Here is a 19,899-nt window from a genome sequence, read left to right as displayed (position 1 = left end):
ATAATTGCCCTCAAAATTTCCTTTATTTAAGTTTTTATTATAAGGTCTTTAGAATCTTCTTTTCTCAAACTGAATGTGAAATTTGATCTTACTATGATCACCCAACACTTTCCTCGCAGCTTTCGCACAAACTCCCATTATTTCACCTAACCCTACAGCATGCTTACTGCCAGGAGACATTTAAACTACTCACACAAGTGACTTCTTGACTTTACCCAAACTGATTCTATATCTTGATCATCAGAACCATGATATAGAATCATAGAGCTGTATAGCAGGGAAACAGATCCTTTGGTCCAACTTGTCTGGGCCAACCAGGTATCCTAAATTAATTTATTCCAATTTGCCACCATTTGGCTCCTATCCCTGTAAACCCTTGCTATTCATGTACCCATCCAGTTGTTCTATTCAAACCGGCCTCAACCAATTTCTCTGACAGTTCATTCCAAACACACACCACCCTCTGCGTGAAAAAGTTGCCCCTTTAGTCCTTTTTTAAATCTTTCCCCTCTCACCTTAAACCTTATGTCATCTAGTTTTGGACTCACCCCACCCAGAGAAAGTGGCTATTCACCTTATCCATGTCCCTCATGATTTTATAAACCTGAGCCTCCGATGCTCCCGGGAAAATAGCCCCAAGCTTGGAAATCTTTTCAGAACCTTTTCAAGTTTCACAATGCCCTTCTTTAAAAGAGAGACCAGAACTGCACATGTTTTCCTAAATAACAGCCTTGTCACATATGTCATGAATCCTTGAATATTCAAGCCCCAGCTTATGTATCTTGTAGCCATGTCTCTGTAATTCCTGTCAGATCAGATTATTTACTTATAATGTCAATTTGCGTGTTTTATGAATGTTATGTGCACTCAGATTCACAGCCTCAGTTATGTATTTTTACCAATTTAGTAACCGGTAGTCTTGCCCTTTTGATGTTCTCTTACATTTTTACACTGTATTTTTTTCCTGCCACACTCTGATTATCTTTTCCTGTATTGCTACCTTACTCTGTTGTATTTTGTTGCTACATGACATTTTAACAGGCATCTGTTGAGGACACCTAAAAAAAAAACTGGCCCATATAAATTTCATGGGACCAAAGTAAAAATATGTGTAAGTGTAGTATTCTCAACTCTGACCCATGATGATGGGAAGACAATGGTATTCCACCCTCTGCCTTCCCTCATCATCTTATGCGGTTCTCTCCAACCCATCTGAGACAGTCAGTGAAATCTGTTGGGGTGGTTGCTGTGATCTTCTGCAGTACATCACTGGTAATAATTCAAAGTTAAGCATTTTAACTCTTTCGGAAGTTGCCTACTCTTTACCATTTCAAGATTGAAAATTAAGTGGCGAGTTTGAAAAGCTTTGGGTGAGCATTTAATGTTCTTCTGGATCTTAGAACACTTACTTGTGAAATGATTTATTTGCAGCTGTTGTGGGTGGGAGGACATCAGTGAATTCTTTGTTGTGTTCAAAATTATAGTTAGCTGACTTTTAATTTATGAGAAGATATTTCTTACGATTGAAGTGTCGAATATTTTTCGAAAGAAGCCACGTTTTACTCAGACTAATGAGAATCATTCTTTATTTTGTGGCCAAATACTGCCTACTCCAAAGGATTGAGCTCCAGTGGTGAGCTGAGGGCATTAAACATATGCAGAGCTCCTTTGGAAAGCACAGATGTGAGACTGCTTATGGCTCTGGAATTTTTCTTAAAGACCACCTGTTTAAAGTTTCCATCCAGTGACATATGAAACCACTTAGATTGAAGCAAGACCAACTGAACTTCATGCTTAAATTAATTGGCTGACAAGTCTTGCTGTGTAACAAGGAATATTTTAGGCCATTACCAGATCAGTGTGCCAGATTATTATGTATACATTTTGGAATCTTTTGCATTTCTGAACACAATACTTTGTTTAGTTTTAAGATTGCACAATGATAAAAATTTTGTGTTCAATGTCTTTAAAAAGAATGCAATTTGCAATCTATACATGAGAGTATCACCATGCTTGCACAAAGAAGACGACAATTACATGTGCTGTGGGAGAAAATGATTCCGCAATGACTTGTGTATTAAAGTGTAATAATGTAACTGTGTGCTATGATTGATATGATGAATAGTGTCTGAATATCTCAATTGTATTCTGCACAAAATTATTTATTTTGTCAACATCATAAATTGTGACAATTATGAATCCAAGAAAGATCAAAATGTGTTTAGAAAAACTGCCAGTAAACATAAAGGATTCAGGGTTGACACAGCCTTTGAGAGCATTCATAGGGTAGTGCTGTCCTCTTAAAATTACAAACAAAAAATTGTAATACATCCATGGTAACCCTGAAAGTTTTATTTATTGTTGAGATGCCTACAGAGATCAACAAACTGAGAGGCAAATTTGCAAAACAAATCTTTAAAAAATGATAAGTTATTGCATTTTCTATCACTTTAACGATCAAATGAAAACCAATATAAATTAGCTGGCAAACCAGTGTATATATAGTATATGGATTACCATTAAATGAAAGATACAACAGAAATAAATCTTCCCCTTATCAGGCAGCCCTCACTGGAGATATGGCACTGATTTCAACTGCGTACCCCTAATCATCTTCAGAATTCCAGTTCATTTTTCTTCAATGATTTAGCCATTTCAGGATCTCCTGATATCTAGCCCTTGAATCGAGCATGCAGGCCATGCTTAGTGCCTCGGTCCGTACCAAATGCATGCTTGAGTGATGATAAACAGTAAGCAATATGAATATTACATGTGGCGCGATATCACAAAATGGGTGAAGGTGTTCTATTTCAGTGTCTTTATACAATGAGGTATCTCATTGCTGATCTTTTTACTGGTGAATTCCTTTCCTGGTACAGAATGGATAAGTTTCATTTTTTCCAAGCCACACCTGAATTTTGGTAAAATCATTAAGAGCTGAAAAATGTGTTGCTGGAAAAGCACAGCAGGTCAGGCAGCATCCAAAGAGCAGGAGAATCGACGTTTTGGGCATGAGCCCTTCAGTAATCATTAAGATCTGATTGTTACATCTCTCCTTGGAATTGAGGCTGAATAGAGGCAACTGGACTATACAGCATTGATGTGTTGATCTTTGCTTGTGTATGCCATTTAATAAATGGAGGAAAATCCCATCCGTGGGGTTTCTGAATTGGAACTAAAATTGAAAGAAACATTAATCACAGGTTAACTGAAAACAAATGTTAAAATTGACATTACTGATAATGTTTTTATTAATTGGCAACTGCCATGTAACCTGCTCTTTATGTAATATTTCTTTATTTTCCTTTTTCAATGCAGACAATGAACATGTTTATATGGAACAGATGCAGAAGCTCTGCAAGTATTGTCCAAAGGAATGGAAGAAGGAAGTAAGCAAAGTAAGTTGCCCAGCAGCAAAATTTAATTCCTGCTGTTTCACTACAAAGACCCACTTTTGACACAGCGCTTTTCTATTTTTATAATTACATCCCAATCAAGAGTAACTTTGATAAATCGATAACAATGTCTTACTCTGGAATAATAGCTGGGTTAGCTAGCACTACAGGGGCAACAGTTAAAGGTTGTTTAAACATGAAAGGGAAGTTGGAATGGTGTGTGATTGCCATCTGACATCTGAGTTATCACAGCTATGCTTACTTGTTTAGGTATAGCTATTTCTACAGTTGATAGAATTGCATTCTTTTTACACTCACAAGCAGTAAGAAGGCAGTGAAGTTAATTATATTGGAGAACGCCTCCCCCTCCATTGTGACATATTAATGTGCATACTGGGTCAAGGTATAGAGACCACAAAAGGGCAAACAATACTAAGCCACAATGATGAGGCATAATGTGGTTGGAAAGGACAAAATTGATGCAAAATACATTACTTTCCACCAAATGAAATTGTGTCAATTGCACACAATCCAAGTCACTATTTGAGTGAATGTTACTAGCATTTAAAAAAAACTTTTGTGTTTTTCCTATCCATTCATCAGCATAATATTTCATAAAATCACTGAAAATGGCTGCACTGTCCATGGCTATACCCTTGATGTCAGCTTGGCTGTCAAATTCAGTTTTTAAATTATATCATCTCAGTAAATAAAACATTTATTTTTAGTGGCATCCAGTATTAATGTTTTGGTGAAGGGTATTCTGGATTTTCTAACATTTATGGAGCTGAAGTAAGCCACTAACAGTAATGAAAAATGGGCTGGGAATTGATTGACCATTGGTTTACAGCGTGTGCAGTTTTTCTTTTGCAGCATCTTCATTTAACCAATTGGATTCCTCTACCTGTTGATGTGAATTGTTGCTTCATTGATACTTATTTGTGTTCTGTTTTGTAACTGACCCAAAGAATTCTTTGTTGGTTTTAGTTATAAGAATATGAATGGGCATGCAGTGTGAAAAATTTTGAAGCTCCTTGATGATCGCCTATAATGGCGTATTATTTATTTTTCTGTTATTTCTGCAGGGCATTGACCAGTTTGGTCCACCTATGATTATTCATTTCAGGGTACAGTACTACGTGGAGAATGGGCGATTAATTGGGTAAGATTAATCATCTGTTCAACAATGGGAGATATTGGGGGACACAATCCATCCAATGACCTACCCACCCAACCTGATCTCTCTGCCATTTTACAGAGGACACAAGATGCGATTGGTGGCTTGCCCACCTTTGGGCCTATTGAAGCCCTTAAATGACCAATTAAGGGTCTCAATCCTCTATTAATGGCATTTAACCAATGGTGGGAGAGCCCTGCACAATGTGTGAGCTTGGCAGCTTTAGTTGCTTGGATGGTATGAAGCAAATTGTCAGGGGTGTCTCACTCACATGTCCCCACACCCTTTGCTGAGCCTTTAGATTGTGAACTTAACCTGCGCCCATCTGCATGGTTAGGGCTGTCTGGAATCCAAGCGGTAGCCACTCCACTCTGTTTGTTTTACTGAACCGACAGAGTTGTTGGCCATCTGGATGGCCAGCACCTCTCTAAGGATTCAGGAACCATACTTCTCTGTAAATCCCAGCACGTGGACATGTTGGGAGGCAATTCACGTCAGTAAGGGAAATGTGAGGAATGTGCGGTATAGGCAGCAGACTTTTATATGAGCTGATAGTTATGGAAAGTGGAGGATTGAATCCTCACTATTAGAGTAATCAAATTTGAAGGTGTCAAAGACATGATTGAGCTTTTCTGTAAAAGCTGGGCTGTGGAAGGTGATGGGGGGTGGGGGGTAGGGGGTGGGTGATGCATCAGGCTTAATGGTAAAGATGGAAAAAGGCAGCTACTGTAATAGGTCAGCAATTCAGCCCAGGGTTGTACTCCAGCACACAGTTTGGTTAAGCTGAAAGTCTGGCCAGGCTTGGGGATGGAGTAAGAGGCAAATTTGCGAAGATGTTACCTTCAGGCTTCCTACTGTTTGACTGGAGGAGTTTGCAGAAGATCGAATATTTGGGGCTATGGAATCATGCTGCAGTCTTCAGGACGACATCGATGCACTGCTCAGTTAGTTCAAAATGTAATGGGATTGGAAGCAAATAGAATTCAATGCAATGAAGTATGACATTATGTATTTAGGGAGGACAAGTAAAACAAGTAAATAAACAATTAATGGTAGGATTTTGAGATGTATAGGAGAATAGACATCTTTCAGTGTATGACTATCGATCTCTGTTCCTAGCTGGACAGCTAACTATGCTGGCTAAGAAGGCACCCAGGGACTACCATTTTTTAAAAGCAGTGGTATGGAATGTATGAGCAGGGAGCTTATGTTAAAGTGTCTGTTATGTCATTGCTCGAGTGCTACATGTGCTTATTTATAGGCAGGGATGATCCCACTCTAGAAGTTAGAGGACATTTTGTAAGCATGTTGCCAGGAATGGGGAATTTTATCTGAAGTGGAAAGATAGAGTAGGTTGAATTATAAAACTGAAGACTCGACATAGACCCTTTCTATATATTCAAATTCCTTTAGCAGAGAGGTCAGTGAGCAGATGCATAGATTTAAAATATTTGCCAGAAGATTAAAGGGAAGTTGAGAATAGTTTATTTTCATCAGAAGATGGTGGGACTTGGGACTGTTAACCTGAAAAAGTGACGAGACAGAAAGCCTTACCAAATTTCATAAAATGCTTGGAGATACACATGAAGTGCCATATTCTTGAGGGGTGGAAAATGGGATTAGGCTGGATTGCTGGGTTTCTGGCTAGAACTGACATGATGAGCCAGATAGTCCCCTTTGACCTATATTTTAAATGTTTTGTGATACTACAGACCCAATTTTGTCAGGCTGTGAAATGGCTGACACATAAAATTTTTTCCGAGGCAATTTGATCATCTTTCTCATTCGTCTTCTTGCACCATTTTCCACTAGCCTTTTCTCAGGTTGGGAATTTGCTTAATGTGCATTTTGCAGATCCATCCCCCACTGAGGCCACAATTTCCCATTTCATTGGAGGATGAAAATGAGATTTCATTCTTTGCACCATTTTCGTCCTATGCTGCCATGTTGTGGAAGCCGATTAGGTTATCAAGTTGGAGAGTTTGTGAAGAAAATGTAAAACCTGCTGAGGAACATTCCGATGAGAGCAAAGCGTTTTCATATCTTTGTGTATAACTGTTCGGTGCTTTATTGTAATATAGTTCAGTTTCTAATGCAGTGATTCCAATGCTGCTTATCAGCAAGCATGTAACTTTACTTCATTTTTTTTGTCAGAGATTCTAATGTAACATTTTTCTTTGCAGTGATAGAGCAGCTAGATACTATTACTACTGGCACTTGCGGAAACAGGTTCTCCAGTCCCAGTGCATGCTACATGAGGAAGCCTATTTTCTACTTGCTGCCTATGCTTTACAAGCAGACCTTGGCAACTACAAAAGGCACAAACACTACGGGAAATACTTTGAGCCAGAAGCCTACTTTCCTCCTTGGGTATGACCTTTTGCAAATCTTTAATTTTTTTAAAATCTTTATATAGATACAGAAATAAAAGAGGCAAAACTCAGTTTGTTAAGCTGCAAACACGGATATCTAACTGAGCTTGGAGACTGGGATTTGTGACTCAGTGACTGTATGCATCATCTTTAAATTCCAACTTAATTTAAAACAAATTCATTGTAACCAAGTGCAACCATGCGCATGATGGAATTGGCTCAGGATGATGCATCAATCCTGAGCTCTAACATTTATATCTTGGAGGAAGTGCCCACAAACGAGGCTGAGAATTTTTCTAGCATTCTACTGAGATTGCAACTTGAAAATAACTTCACTGTCTGTTGGGAGGGTGAGATTTTCTCCTTTCGTCCAATGTCTTAAACCATTGTTTCTTATGTCCTTCAGCCAGCACAATGGAGATCGACATAGTAAACTCTGAACTTTACCCATCAACTACATCAGGTTAATGACCGTCCATTATGGTGGGAATGGGAAGAGGGAAATAAAGTAGTATGGGAGTAAAGCAGCAAACTGCTCTACTCAATTCTGTCTCTCGTTTTCCATTGCTGTCTTCTCTGATTTCAGCAAGAATGATACTGAGTAATCCAGTCTGATTTCTACCTAACATCCTTTTGCATTTCTTTGAATTTTACATTCATGAATGCAGAATTTATAATAAACCAAATGATCTGGATCACCTTGTAAATGTCCACCTCCTGTTTGGAGCTAAAGGAAAAGTTTGGAATAGGAGTGTATAGATGCTTTCAACAAGAATGCAACTTTTAGTCAATGGATTTGTAAGCGTAGTGAGATGAATCTTATCAGGCTAAAGCTTTTTCATTAGCATGCAGCTCTCAATTTATGCAAAACTTTCCCTTCTGTCTCCACCTGTACAAATTTGCATGTTTTTGAATGCATGAATGTCAAGCAACAATGTAAAATCTAAACCTCTCTCATTTGATATTACCTTTGCTGAAAATCCTACCGTCAATATCCTGAGGATTACCATTGACCAGAAACTTAACTGGTTTGGCCACATCAATGCTGCAATTTCGAGACCAACTCAGAGATGGAACATTCTGCTGTGTGAATCTCCCCTCTTGACTGCCCAAAGTCTGCCCAATATCTCAAAAATGCAAGTGAGGAATGTATTAGAATATTTCATTTTCTCAGATGAGTGCAGATCCAACAAACCTGCAGAAGCTTGACTATCTGAGACAGAGCAGCCCACTTGATCAGCACTATAACGTTCACACTCTCTACCACTGTGGCAGCAATGTGTATCATCGACAAGGTGCGCCACATTGACAGCACATTCTAAAACCTGTAAATCTACCACCTAGAAGAATGAGGGCAGTGGATGCATGGAACAGCATCACCTGCAAGTCAAATGCCATCCTAACATGGAATGACATCTTTGCACCTTCACCTTGAACATCCCTCCATCACATCATTGGTGCAATGACACCACTCAGTAAAAGTTTGAGAAGTCCTTTCTCATAACTTTCTCAGGGACAATGATAGTTGGGCAGTAAATGTTGACTTTCCATATCCCATGAACTAAGTTTTAAAGAAAAATGATCTTTTGGTCATTTTTCTTTCACAGCATTGTAAGATGTCCAGTAGGTGCAGCTCTTTAATCAGCTATGACAACTTTAAATATTTTTTGCATTAATGCTTTTGCTAATTTTACACATTTAGTTAATTTTACACATTTAGCTAATTTAGTTGCAACAAGAATATACTGACTGTTAGCAAGGAGAATTTTTATAACAAATTGTTTAGACAGGACAGGGACCTATGAGAATGATATTACGTAATATCCCTTAATGCTGCCTTCTCATAAGTAGCAAATTGCTGACTTAATTATGTGTGTGCTGAATATCCATAATGACCTCAGTGCAGAGACTGAAAAAATCACAACACAGAAACCACAAAATAACAGGGGACTTGTGTTACTATATACTTAAGATAAATCTTAGAGAGTTTAAAGGCAATGTTTTGAGTCTGAATACACAATCTCATGATCTTTGAAAACCTTGAAGAAATAAAACTGTGGCTATCTTTGCAAAAAAGCTGAGTGCATTTCTGTGTGTATTTGTTTGTTTGTTTGTGTGTGTATCTGTGTATATAGTTTGTGCATTGTACGATAATGAAATACAGAATTTTAAACTGACCTAAGTACATTTGTCATTTTGAATAGTCATTTCTTTATATTGGCAAACCCTTAAAGTTGATCCAAATGTTAAGCTGGCAACTTTTCATCCAGATTAATTTAATAGTAGGCTTCAGCTGTGTGTTCCAAACTGGGAACAACATGAAATAGAAATTAAGGGAGTAAACGTCATCTGTTGCAACATCTGTATATTTCAGGCTCACAGTTACTAACATTGTGTTTTGATAGATGTCCAATAATTATTATTTTGATTTGAATTTCTTATTTTCTGATCCTCTAGTTTCTGTTACAGCAAAGAAATAAATATGAGCAAACTATGACTCCTCTAAGTCTTTGATTTTGGTTCTTCTTGGCAGTAGTACATTGTGCATATGTATTTGAAGCACAGTTGGTGTTGAGTAGGGAGTCTGATCTGTTTTAGTTTGAGATTGGGTGGGAAGTGATAAAATCCAAGGATGATTAGACATAATATTAGCAACAGATTGCTGTCAAACAGTCACCACTTACCACTCATTTGTCATTTTTAGTGCTGTAATTCAAAATGTACTGAAAAGAATTAGAGGCAAAAAAAAACAATTAATATATACTGGGAAGAACATCTGAAAACTTCAAAAATATATTTTATAAAAGAACTGAAAATATCACTTTGACACCAAATTTAAGTTGGAGAATACTCTGCCCTTTGGTAATTTAATATTAGGTTTTAATGACTGACTGACACTAATAGCCAAGTTGCCTGAAATACTTACTTGCCATTGGGAAATTGAAATATAATCCATATAGAATAGAAAGTGTATTGGTTCAACCCCCTGAAAGCGACTGACAGCATTGAACATTTCGCGGGTTCAAAGTCAGGCAATGCCATGCCACCTCCCCAGATCCCTGATCATTGTAGTAGGTCTAATAATATGTTGAAAGGGCTTGTTTGCCTCTGTGTAGGATTGGCGACATTGCTATAGACATATATGATACATAAGGATACGTGCAAGTACTGTATTGTTTTGGAGCTGCAGTGATTTTATTCTGTGCAGATTGTATTATTGTCACACAGTATAACATGGTACAAAAATATTTGATTTAAAAAAACGATTTTCATCTTACAGGTGGTTACCAAACGAGGAAAGGAATACATTTTGAAACACATTCCAAATATGCACAAGGACCAGTATGCACTTACAGCCTCAGAAGCACATCTCAAATACATCAAGGAGGCTGTCCAGTTAGATGATGTGGCCGTTCATTATTATAGGCTATATAAGGTAAGGAACAGAATAGATATGTTGTGGCTTCAGTTCAGACAGAGCACTCAGAATGTTTACAGAAAGCACTGACTGAAAGAATTCTTCATTTACTGAGATTTATTTTTATCTGGTTCCTTTCACAACCTGGGAAGGTTACCAGTAATCAGTTTAGTGAAATGGTTGCCTTAAGATGGGGTTTGTCAACCAGAGTTTTAGGAGATCACTATCCAGAACAAAAATTAAGGTAGTGAGTGACATCTTAGAGATGAAAATTACAACAACTCTGCATAAAAAGTGGTTTGTGACCTTGTAACAACTGATCTCGGTTAGCTGGTGCAGTGTAAGTCTGGCATTTCACAGGAGGAAAAGACTCAGGGAAAGAGCAATATTTGCATCTAGCAATAACAGTTCACCTTTAGCTTTTGTTACCTATTTTTATGTCTTCTGTCTTTGTGTAGGAACAGTTGAGACCAAAGGGAAGTAAGAGTTTATTATACCAAGTAACAGTCTGTCCTGATTTAAGTGGAGGGAGGGAGTGGCATGGTGATAATATCAGATTGTAACCTAGAACCACAGGCTAATGTCCTGGAGCCAGGGGTTCAAATCCTACAATGGCACATAATGATAGTTAAATCCAGTAAATATCTAAAAATAAAAGCTAGGCTCATAATGAGCAAGTAGCTCTGGCTGATAGTTTTTTGAACAATCAGGTTTACTAATGTCCTTTTGGAATTGAAAACGTAGACTTTACCTAATCTAGCATACATGTAACTCCAGGTTCGAGAGTGTGGTGTTGGAAAAGCACAGCAGGTTAGGCAGCACCAGAGGAGCAGTGGACCAGGAGATTCTCCTGTCCCTGCCTGACCTGCCATGCTTTTCCAACACCACACTTTCGACTCTGATCTCCAGCATCTGCAGTCCTCGCTTTCTACTAATTCATGTAACTCCAGGTCCACAACAACATGTTTGACTTTTAACTGTCCTCTGAACAAACCACTGTTGTATCAAACTGCTACAAAGTCTAAACAAAGGAGTGAAGCCAGGCAGACCACCCAACATTGACCTGTACATATGAAGAAGTGAGGCAGAGAGAGTCCTGTTGATCTTATAAAGTATTCTGGGGCATTGTGCCAAATTTCTGAGCTGACCAACAGCTCAGTCAAATTACAGCCTGACATAATCATACCCGTAGAATTATAACTTACAGACAATGTCTCAGACAACACTGTCACCATCCCTTGGTGTTCTGTCCCACAGCTGCTAAGCACAGATACATTTGGCAAGATATTGCCCCAGGACACCTCAATGTTGACTGTGAACCCCAATGTACTCAGTCTGAAGGATTTCAATTTTCCATCACTAGGAGTGACTCTGTAGCAGTATCACTACTGCCTGAAAGGACATAGCTACTGGACTTGGTCTGTGATATGCAGTGAAAGAATCAGCAAGGGGAAAATCTGTTTGACCTCATACTCAACAATCTGCCTGGTCACAAATGTCTCTGTCCATGACACTATCCATAACAATGACCACCATGTAGTCTTTGTGGTGGTGAAGGCCTATCTTCATATTGATGATACCCTCCAACATCTTGTGCAGCATGAGCACTGTACTATTCGGACGGACTTAGAATGGATCTAGCAACTCAAGGCTGGGCATCCACGAGGTGCTGGGAGTTGTCATCAGCAGTGGACTTGTAGTCAGTCACAGTATCAGGACATGCCCTCATGGCCTGACATAATGGCATTCTACCATTACCATCAGCTTAGGAGATGAATCCTGGTTTAATGAAGAGAGCAGGAGGGCACAACAGGAGCAGTGCCAAGCAAAGCTTAACCTAGTGAAACTATAACAGGACAACTTGTGTGCCAGACAGCAGAAGCAGCTGCAAAGGAAGGAATAAGGGATCCCACAGCAAATGGGTCAGAGTTAAGCTCTGCAATCCTGCCACATCCAGTCATGATTGGCCATGAACAGTTAAACTGTTGACATGAGTTGGACACTCCATGATGTCCCCAACCTCAACAATGGGGGTGCCCAGCATATCAGGGCAAAAGACTCGGCTGAAATATTTGCTTCCAACTTCACCCCGAAATACCAAAACAATGATTCATTATAGCCTTCTGCTGACATCCCCAGCATCATATATGCCGGTCTTCACCTTGATTTAGCTTCTTGTGATATGAAGAAATGGCTGAAGACCCTGGATGCTACAGGGGCTCTGGGCTGTGAAATGATTTTGATGACAGTGCTGAAGACCAGTCCTTTAGGAACCAGCTGCACCCCAGGGTAAGGTGTTTCAGTACAGTTGCAACAGTGGTATCTGCCAACAACATGTTAAATTGCCAGGCATGTCCTGTAAACAACAAATATGACCTGGCAAATTCCCACCCCAGCAGACTACTTCTGATTATTAGCAGTGTGATGGAAGAGGTTGTCAACAGTCTTATCAAGTGATGCATGTGAAGGAGTGATCTCCCTACACTGAGTTTGGGTTCCACAAGGGCCACTCAACTCCTGACCTCCTTCGAACCTTGGTCCAAACATGGACAAAAGAGCTGAACTTCAGTGCGAAGTGAGAGTGATTGTTCTTGACAAAAAGGCAACATCCAACTGAGTATGAAATCTAGGATCCCAGTAAAATAACTCCACAAAGGCCGGTATCCCATTTCCACGTCACCCTTTTATTTACAGGTGCATGGTAAATGACACTGATCAAACTGAGCTGGCTCCTAGAGTGAGTAGAAACCCTGAGATTCCTGTTTATTTCTGTCAGCAATAGCTCCCTGATTGGGCCAGGTTAACAGCCCCAATCAGGGAACCCATATTGTATGAGAACCATTGTATAACCATATTGATACCTACCTGGCTAACCTCTTTCCAATCACTACAACAGTCAAGACTCAAGTTGAGGGGAATTGGCGGAGTAAATGCTCTGCTGGTTAGAGTCATGTTGAGCATTAAGGAAGATGCTTGTGTTTGTTGGAGGTCAGTTATCTCAGCGCCAGGACATCTCTGCAGGAGTTCCTCAGGGTACTGTCCTTAGTACAGCCATCTTCAGTTGCTTCATCAATGACCTTCCTTCTATCACAAGGGCAGACATAGTTCACTGATGATTGCCTTGATGATTCAGCACCATTTGCAACTCCTCAGAAACTGAAGCAACCCAATCCCATATGCTTAAAGAGCTGGGCAATGTTCAGTCTTGGGCTGATGAGTGGCAAATAGCATTCAGCCAGATATACTGTGGATACAAGAGAGTGCAAGAGGCTAGGAATTCTGTAATAAGTGACTCATCTCATTGTCTCCCAATATTTGTCCACCATCTACAAGGTGAAAATCAGGAGCATGATGGAGTATTCTCTATTTGCAAGTAAGAATTTAAGCTCAATATTATTCAGGACCAAGCAATCTGCTTGACTGGCACCCTTTCCACCACTTACAACATTCATTCCCTTCACTCCCAATATAAGTAGCAGCAATGTCTACCATGTACAACATGCAGTGCAGCAACTCACGAAAGCTCCTTTGACAACATGGTCCAAACCCTGTGATCTCTAGCACCTAGAACACAAAAGCAGCAGGTGCAGGGGATCTTCTGCAAGATCCCTTCCAAGTCACATACCATCCTTGGAACTACATTGCTGTTCCTTCACCGTTCCTATGTCAAACTCACGGAACTATCTTCCAAACAATAGTGGGTGTCCCTGTACCCCAAAAATTGTAACAGTTCAAGAATGCAGCTTACCAACACTTTTTCCGAGAAAAAAGAAGTGGGTGATATAACTGATCTAACCAGTGATGCTCAGATTCTATTGAACAAATAATTTAAAAAATGTGAAATTCCAGCAGGAATATTGCAAGATGTAAGCATATCTTCAGCTTTTTTTTTGGTTCTCACTATATCATGACATCATACTTCACATCCACTATCCTGCTTAACACAGAAGCACATACTTAATCTCAAATATTGGCCATTGACTTAGCCATTGTATTTATGCATAAACTCCTACTTTTTTGTACATGTGCATGAAACAATGAACACACAGCACACTTTCTGTTCAGGCTTGTTCTCTCCGTGGACTAAGTGTTTTGCTAAGCAAAATGAACTGCCACAGGTGTCGTTTACTCACTGTGTTGTGAACCTTTATTTTTGCTTTCATTCTGTTGATATTGGAAGAGGTGTGTGAGGAGAGCTGCTTTATGCATTATCCTAATAAACAGCAAAGTAATAAGGGTATTTGTAATTTAGCACTCATTGAATAAGACAACATTGCGTCACAGGAGTATATGCGACCACTATATGTGATTGTGATTGTAATCCTGCCAAATAGAAATTATATTGTAAACAGGAAAGATCAGGCCAACTGCATTCTCTATTGATGTATAGCCAACACCCAAATTAAAAATTATGTAATATAACTAAATTTGAGATATTCACTAATCATTATTCTGTATCTGCCAACTGTTCTGCGTTATTATTTTAACTAACTCTAAGGTTTGGATGAAGAGAGTTTTATGTTAATCGTTAATTTTACTACACTCTAATGACATTGCATGATCTTGTGTTGATTTATTTACATTATTGAATGTTCTTGCATGTTCATCAAGATGTTTCACAAACTTAATGGTACAGCAACCCACTGTTTTACCCAATCGTGGAATCTAGTATTACAGGGGGTCCCATATTTACGAATGCAGTCCCATACGGCGGTGTGATTTTAAAGAAATGGCATGTAAAGATTTCCTATACTGATGGCCAGCTGCACTATATTATCCTGCACTGTGTTGCGACTTATGTACAAATCAACTTGTGAATGAGTTCAGAACAGAACTCATTTGAACCCGGGGTCTTTCTGTATTCCTCTAAGTATTAGTCTGCAAACTAAAAATGATTTTATGGGTTCTCTGACCAGTTATTTTGTGGGGATTGGAGATTGGATCAGCTAGATAATCAAGTGTGGAGAGTGAGATATGGGCAGCATGGTGACTCAGTGGTTAGCACTGCTGCCTCACAGCACCAGTTTGATTCCAGCCTCAGGCAACTTACAGTGCGAAGTTTGCACATTCTTCCCGTGTCTGCATGGGTTTTCTCCAGGTGCTCTGGTTTCCTTCCACAGTCCAAAGATGTGCAGCCCACATGAATTGGCCATGCTAAGTTGCCCATAGTATTAGGTGTATTAGTCGAAAGGAATTGGGTCTGGTTGGGTTACACTTCGGAGGGTCGGTGTGGACTTGTTGGGCTGAATGGCCTGTTTCCATACTATAGGGAATCTAATCTAATGTGAAATTGACCATCATCTATTTGTAGCAATATAGGCCGTATGTGCATTACTGTCGCTAAGAATCTTGCTGGATGGTTGCACATCTCGGTAAGGAAGGTTTGTGGGAGGCTGGTTTCTCTTAAAGCTAGGAGGAGAAAGTGAGGACTGCAGATGCTGGAGATCAGAGCTGAAAATGTGTTGCTGGAAAAACGCAGCAGGTCAGGCAGCATCCAAAGAGCAGGAGAATCGACGTTTCGGGCATGAGCTAAAGGAGAGGAGCATATTGGCTGCTGGAACTTGTTTCTGGTTGCAGTGACACTGTAGGCAAATGTTTTCAAGTTTTTCTGATGAAATGTTGGTGCATCAAGATTGTTTCTTTGACAATAGGGAACCAAAATACTGTCCCTACAGGCTCTGAGAAAGCAGTGGGAGCAGATAGCCATTGCTGGCAATGCGATCTGTCTGGCTCTGAGGATTTGGATGCAATGCTGTTTATTGACCCAGTGACCTCTCACAAATGATCAAGGTGCACATGCATACCCTTACAAATGACCCACTGGTCTCACACAATGCTTTACTCACATTTCTGTCGAAGGTCCAAACTAAGCCTGACTCATGTCCAACATTCAGAGCCTTATTTTGTGCTTAGCACTGCTATGAGTCTGGCACTCAACTCAGATTTCTCAACTTACACGCAATGTCAGCTATTCACCCAAACACACTGCAGTACATGCTTTGGACAGTGTTATATGTTCATGCACCATGGCAGGTTTGGGGACTGGGAGGTTGGTTATTTGGATGAGATGGTGGTTGATGGGATCTTGCTGCCTTCTCACCTCATCTCCTGTTGGCTGAGTTGGAAGGGGCCCATAGATGGTCTTCCAGGTCCATCCCCAAATGCAGACTTCAAAGTAAGGGCTTTCCATTGCCTCCACTAATGTTAGCAATGCTCAGTCTCCATTGATGGGGAGAGGTGGAGCACAAAGTACAAACTGGAGCCGGTTGCTTGTGGTCTCCTGTTAGTGTCCCTCCTTCAGAAGTACTCACAACCTGATAATGGGACCCAAGATCAGGAAGGAGAGGTAACCGAGAACTAAACCCTGCCCTTGCTGCTGTTCCCCCCCAATTCCTCCCTCCACTGCAACCTCATGCAACCCCTCCTGCCACCACTTATCTCTAGGTCACTCCATGATCCTGGGGCCCCTGTGAGTGTATTTTCTACAGCACCACTGCCTCCTGTTGGGCTACTGAGCAAAAGAACTGCTGGCCTGTCAGTTGATGGGACTTACTGCTAGCTGGGTCCTGATCCAGTGAAAGGGATACTGGTGACCTGCCAACTGCCCAATTGGTTTGTAACATGGCGTGTATTTTCAAAGGGTGCTGTGTGGCTCTCTTGCTAATTCTCCGAGGGCCATAATAGAACATAGAACAGTACAGTACAGAACAGGCCCTTCAGACCACTATGTTGTGCCGACCATTGATCCTCATGTAAGGTAAACCTAATGTATGAACCCTCAAATTTCTGCGACCATATGCATGTCCAGCAGTCTCTTAAATATCCCCAATGACCTTGCTTCCACAATTGCTGCTGGCAATGCATTCCATGTTTTCACAACTCTCTGCGTAAAGAATCCGCCTCTGACATCCCCCTTTATACTTTCCGCCAAACAGCTTAAAACTATGATCCCTTGTGTTAACAGTTTCTGCCCTGGGAAAAAGTTTCTGGCTATCAACTCTATCATTGCCTCTCATTATCTTCTACACCTCAATTAGGTCCCTTCTCTTCCTTCTTTTTTCCAATGAAAAGAGTCCGAGCTCAGTCAACCACTCTTTATAAGGTAAGCCCTCCATTCCATGCAGCATCCTGGTAAACCTCCTCTGAACCCCCTCCAAAGCATCCACATCTTTCCTATAATAGCGTGACCAGAACTGGACGCAGTATTCCAAGTGCGGTCCAACCAAAGTTGTATAGAGCTGCAACAAGATCTCACAGCTCTTAAACTCAATCCCCCTGTTAACAAAAGCCAAAACACCATATGCTCTCTTAACAACCCTATCCACCTAGGTGGCAATTTTAAGGGATCTATGTACCTGCACACCAAGATCCCGCTGTTCCTCCACTCTGCCAAGAATATGCCCACATAAAAATCCCTGACACACACCTCTCTGTTGTAGGACAAGCAACCCATAGTTGGAGGAAGTAACACCTAACCTGGGGGCAGGGGCTGGGGTGAGGGACACTATGATCTGACCGCACAGATGAGAACATGCTGTTGGTCATTAGAATGGCCAAGGCTAGTAGCAGGGCTGAGGCTATAGCCTCTCACTCCACTTCTGTCTCATCTCAGTCTATAGCTTACAAGCTGTAGGATGGTGTAAGCATGCACCTCCTGTTCCCTGATTGGTAATGGGCAGTAAATAATGTTTAAGATGAGAGCTGCTTTTCATTAGACAGCCAAGTGGTCCTTCTCTACCACACGTGACCAAACATGCCCTGCAGAGCTCTCCCAGGATAGAGGATAGCATCAGCAAACTTACTAGCTGGATTTTACACCATGATGACTTGTGAAAGGATTAATCTTACAACAAGACTGATGTCACATGGCATAGATACCAGTGGCTTAAAGGGTCTTGCAGTATCCAGAACTCTGTGCTACACCAGATTATCAGAATGGCAGAGATGTTACTATTGGTGACCTCTATGAAACAGGAGCCTTGGATGACAGCAGTTTTGTGTTGCCATCACTGCCACTCCAGTTGTTGTTGACTATAAGCCAATCCAAAATGTGCCATATGTTCAAAGAGTACAGTCTATAGCATGACCTTTCAAGCTCAGAACTAATTACGGACAATCTTTGACAACCTCCCACGGTAAATGTCAGCAATGTTCCACCAGCCATGCTGAAGTCACTGGAGTAGCACTGTACAGAAGCCCAAGAACCTGGGCGGCACGGTGGCACAGTGGTTAGCACTGCTGCCTCACAGTACCAGGGTCTCAGGTTCGATTCCAGCTTTGGGGGACTGTCTGTGTGGGGTTTGCACATTCTCCCGTGTCTGCATGGGTTTTCTCAGTCCACTCACTCCCACAATCCAAAAATGTGCAGGTATGATGAATTGGCCATGCTAAATTGTTCATAGTGTTAGGTGCATTAGTCAGAGAGAAATGGGTCTGGGTAGGTTACTCTTTGGAGGGTTGGTGTGGACTGGTTGGGCCAAAGGGCCTGTTTCCATACTGTAGGGAATCTAATCTAAAAAACAAAGCCACCAACAGCACAGACACAAGTGGGGTGGTTAAGGGTGGCTATTTAACTTTCATATGGAATATTGGATGTTTCATTGGATAAAGTTCATTTGAACTTGTTGATGGTTATGACTTTTACTGTAGCATTGTAACCAGGAGGACACGTTAGTTACTTATTGTCATGTGGAGGCAGTGGTATGATAGAGTTTGGGCTAGTGTTCATGCAAAATGAGGGAGACAAAGTCACTGGAGGAGCAGAAGTAGGTCATTTGGCCCATCAACCTCCACTTCCCCAATCATTTAGACCATGGTTGATGTGATAACTCATTTCTTGCCTTTTCCCTATAACTCTTGATTCCCTTAGTGATTAAAAATTTGTCTGTTTCAACCTTGAATGTACTTAATAACCCAGCCTCGCTAGCCCTCTGCGGTAAAGAATTCTGGAGATTTACTATCATTTAAGAGGAGAAAGATTCCTCCTCATCTCTGTCTTAAGTGAATGGCCCTTATTCTGAGATTATGTCCTCAAGTCCCTGAAGGAGAAACATTCTCTCCACATCTACCCTGTCAGGTTCCCTTACAATCTTATATGTTTCAATAAGTTCCCTTTTTGTTCTGCTAAACTGTAATAAATCCAGGCTCAGCCTGCTTAACCTCTCCTCATGAAATAATCCCTCCATACCTGGGATCAATCTTGTGAACTTTCTCTGCATTGCCTCTAATGTCAGTATATCTTTCCTTGGATCGGTGAAGCGAAGCTTTTTTCTGCAACATTTCCGCTATGGTCTGACAAGTGCCTTTTATTGCTTTAGCAAAACCTCTCTATTTGTTTGGTCCATTCCCTTTGAAATAAAGACCAAATTTTCATTTGCTTTCCTGATTACCTGCTGAACGTGGATCCTAGCTTTTTGTGATTTACACACTAGGGCCCTCCAATCCATCTATGCTGCAGCTTTCTGCAGTCTTTTCTCATTTAAATAAAGTTCATCTCCTCTATTCTTCCTGCCAAAGTGCATAATCTCACATTTTCCC

The 19,899-nt window shown here is 40.6% G+C and overlaps 1 protein-coding gene across 3 annotated transcripts in view; it reads left to right on the top strand.

Annotated features, from left to right (window-relative positions):
* frmd6 (FERM domain containing 6) overlaps positions 1 to 19,899 on the top strand; it is a 131,188-nt gene that overhangs the window by 78,809 nt on the left and 32,480 nt on the right. For all 3 annotated transcript variants that reach the window (XM_060829180.1, XM_060829181.1, XM_060829182.1), the window contains 4 exons: positions 3,319 to 3,398; positions 4,481 to 4,557; positions 6,756 to 6,942; positions 10,225 to 10,380. In XM_060829180.1, coding sequence (XP_060685163.1) covers positions 3,319 to 3,398; positions 4,481 to 4,557; positions 6,756 to 6,942; positions 10,225 to 10,380 — 500 coding nt within the window. The remainder of the gene's footprint in view (positions 1 to 3,318; positions 3,399 to 4,480; positions 4,558 to 6,755; positions 6,943 to 10,224; positions 10,381 to 19,899) is intronic.

Source organism: Hemiscyllium ocellatum, chromosome 8, assembly GCF_020745735.1.
Source record: "Hemiscyllium ocellatum isolate sHemOce1 chromosome 8, sHemOce1.pat.X.cur, whole genome shotgun sequence".
In the NCBI taxonomy this organism is placed as follows: domain Eukaryota; kingdom Metazoa; phylum Chordata; class Chondrichthyes; order Orectolobiformes; family Hemiscylliidae; genus Hemiscyllium; species Hemiscyllium ocellatum.
This window is presented reverse-complemented; position numbering and strand designations above follow the sequence as displayed.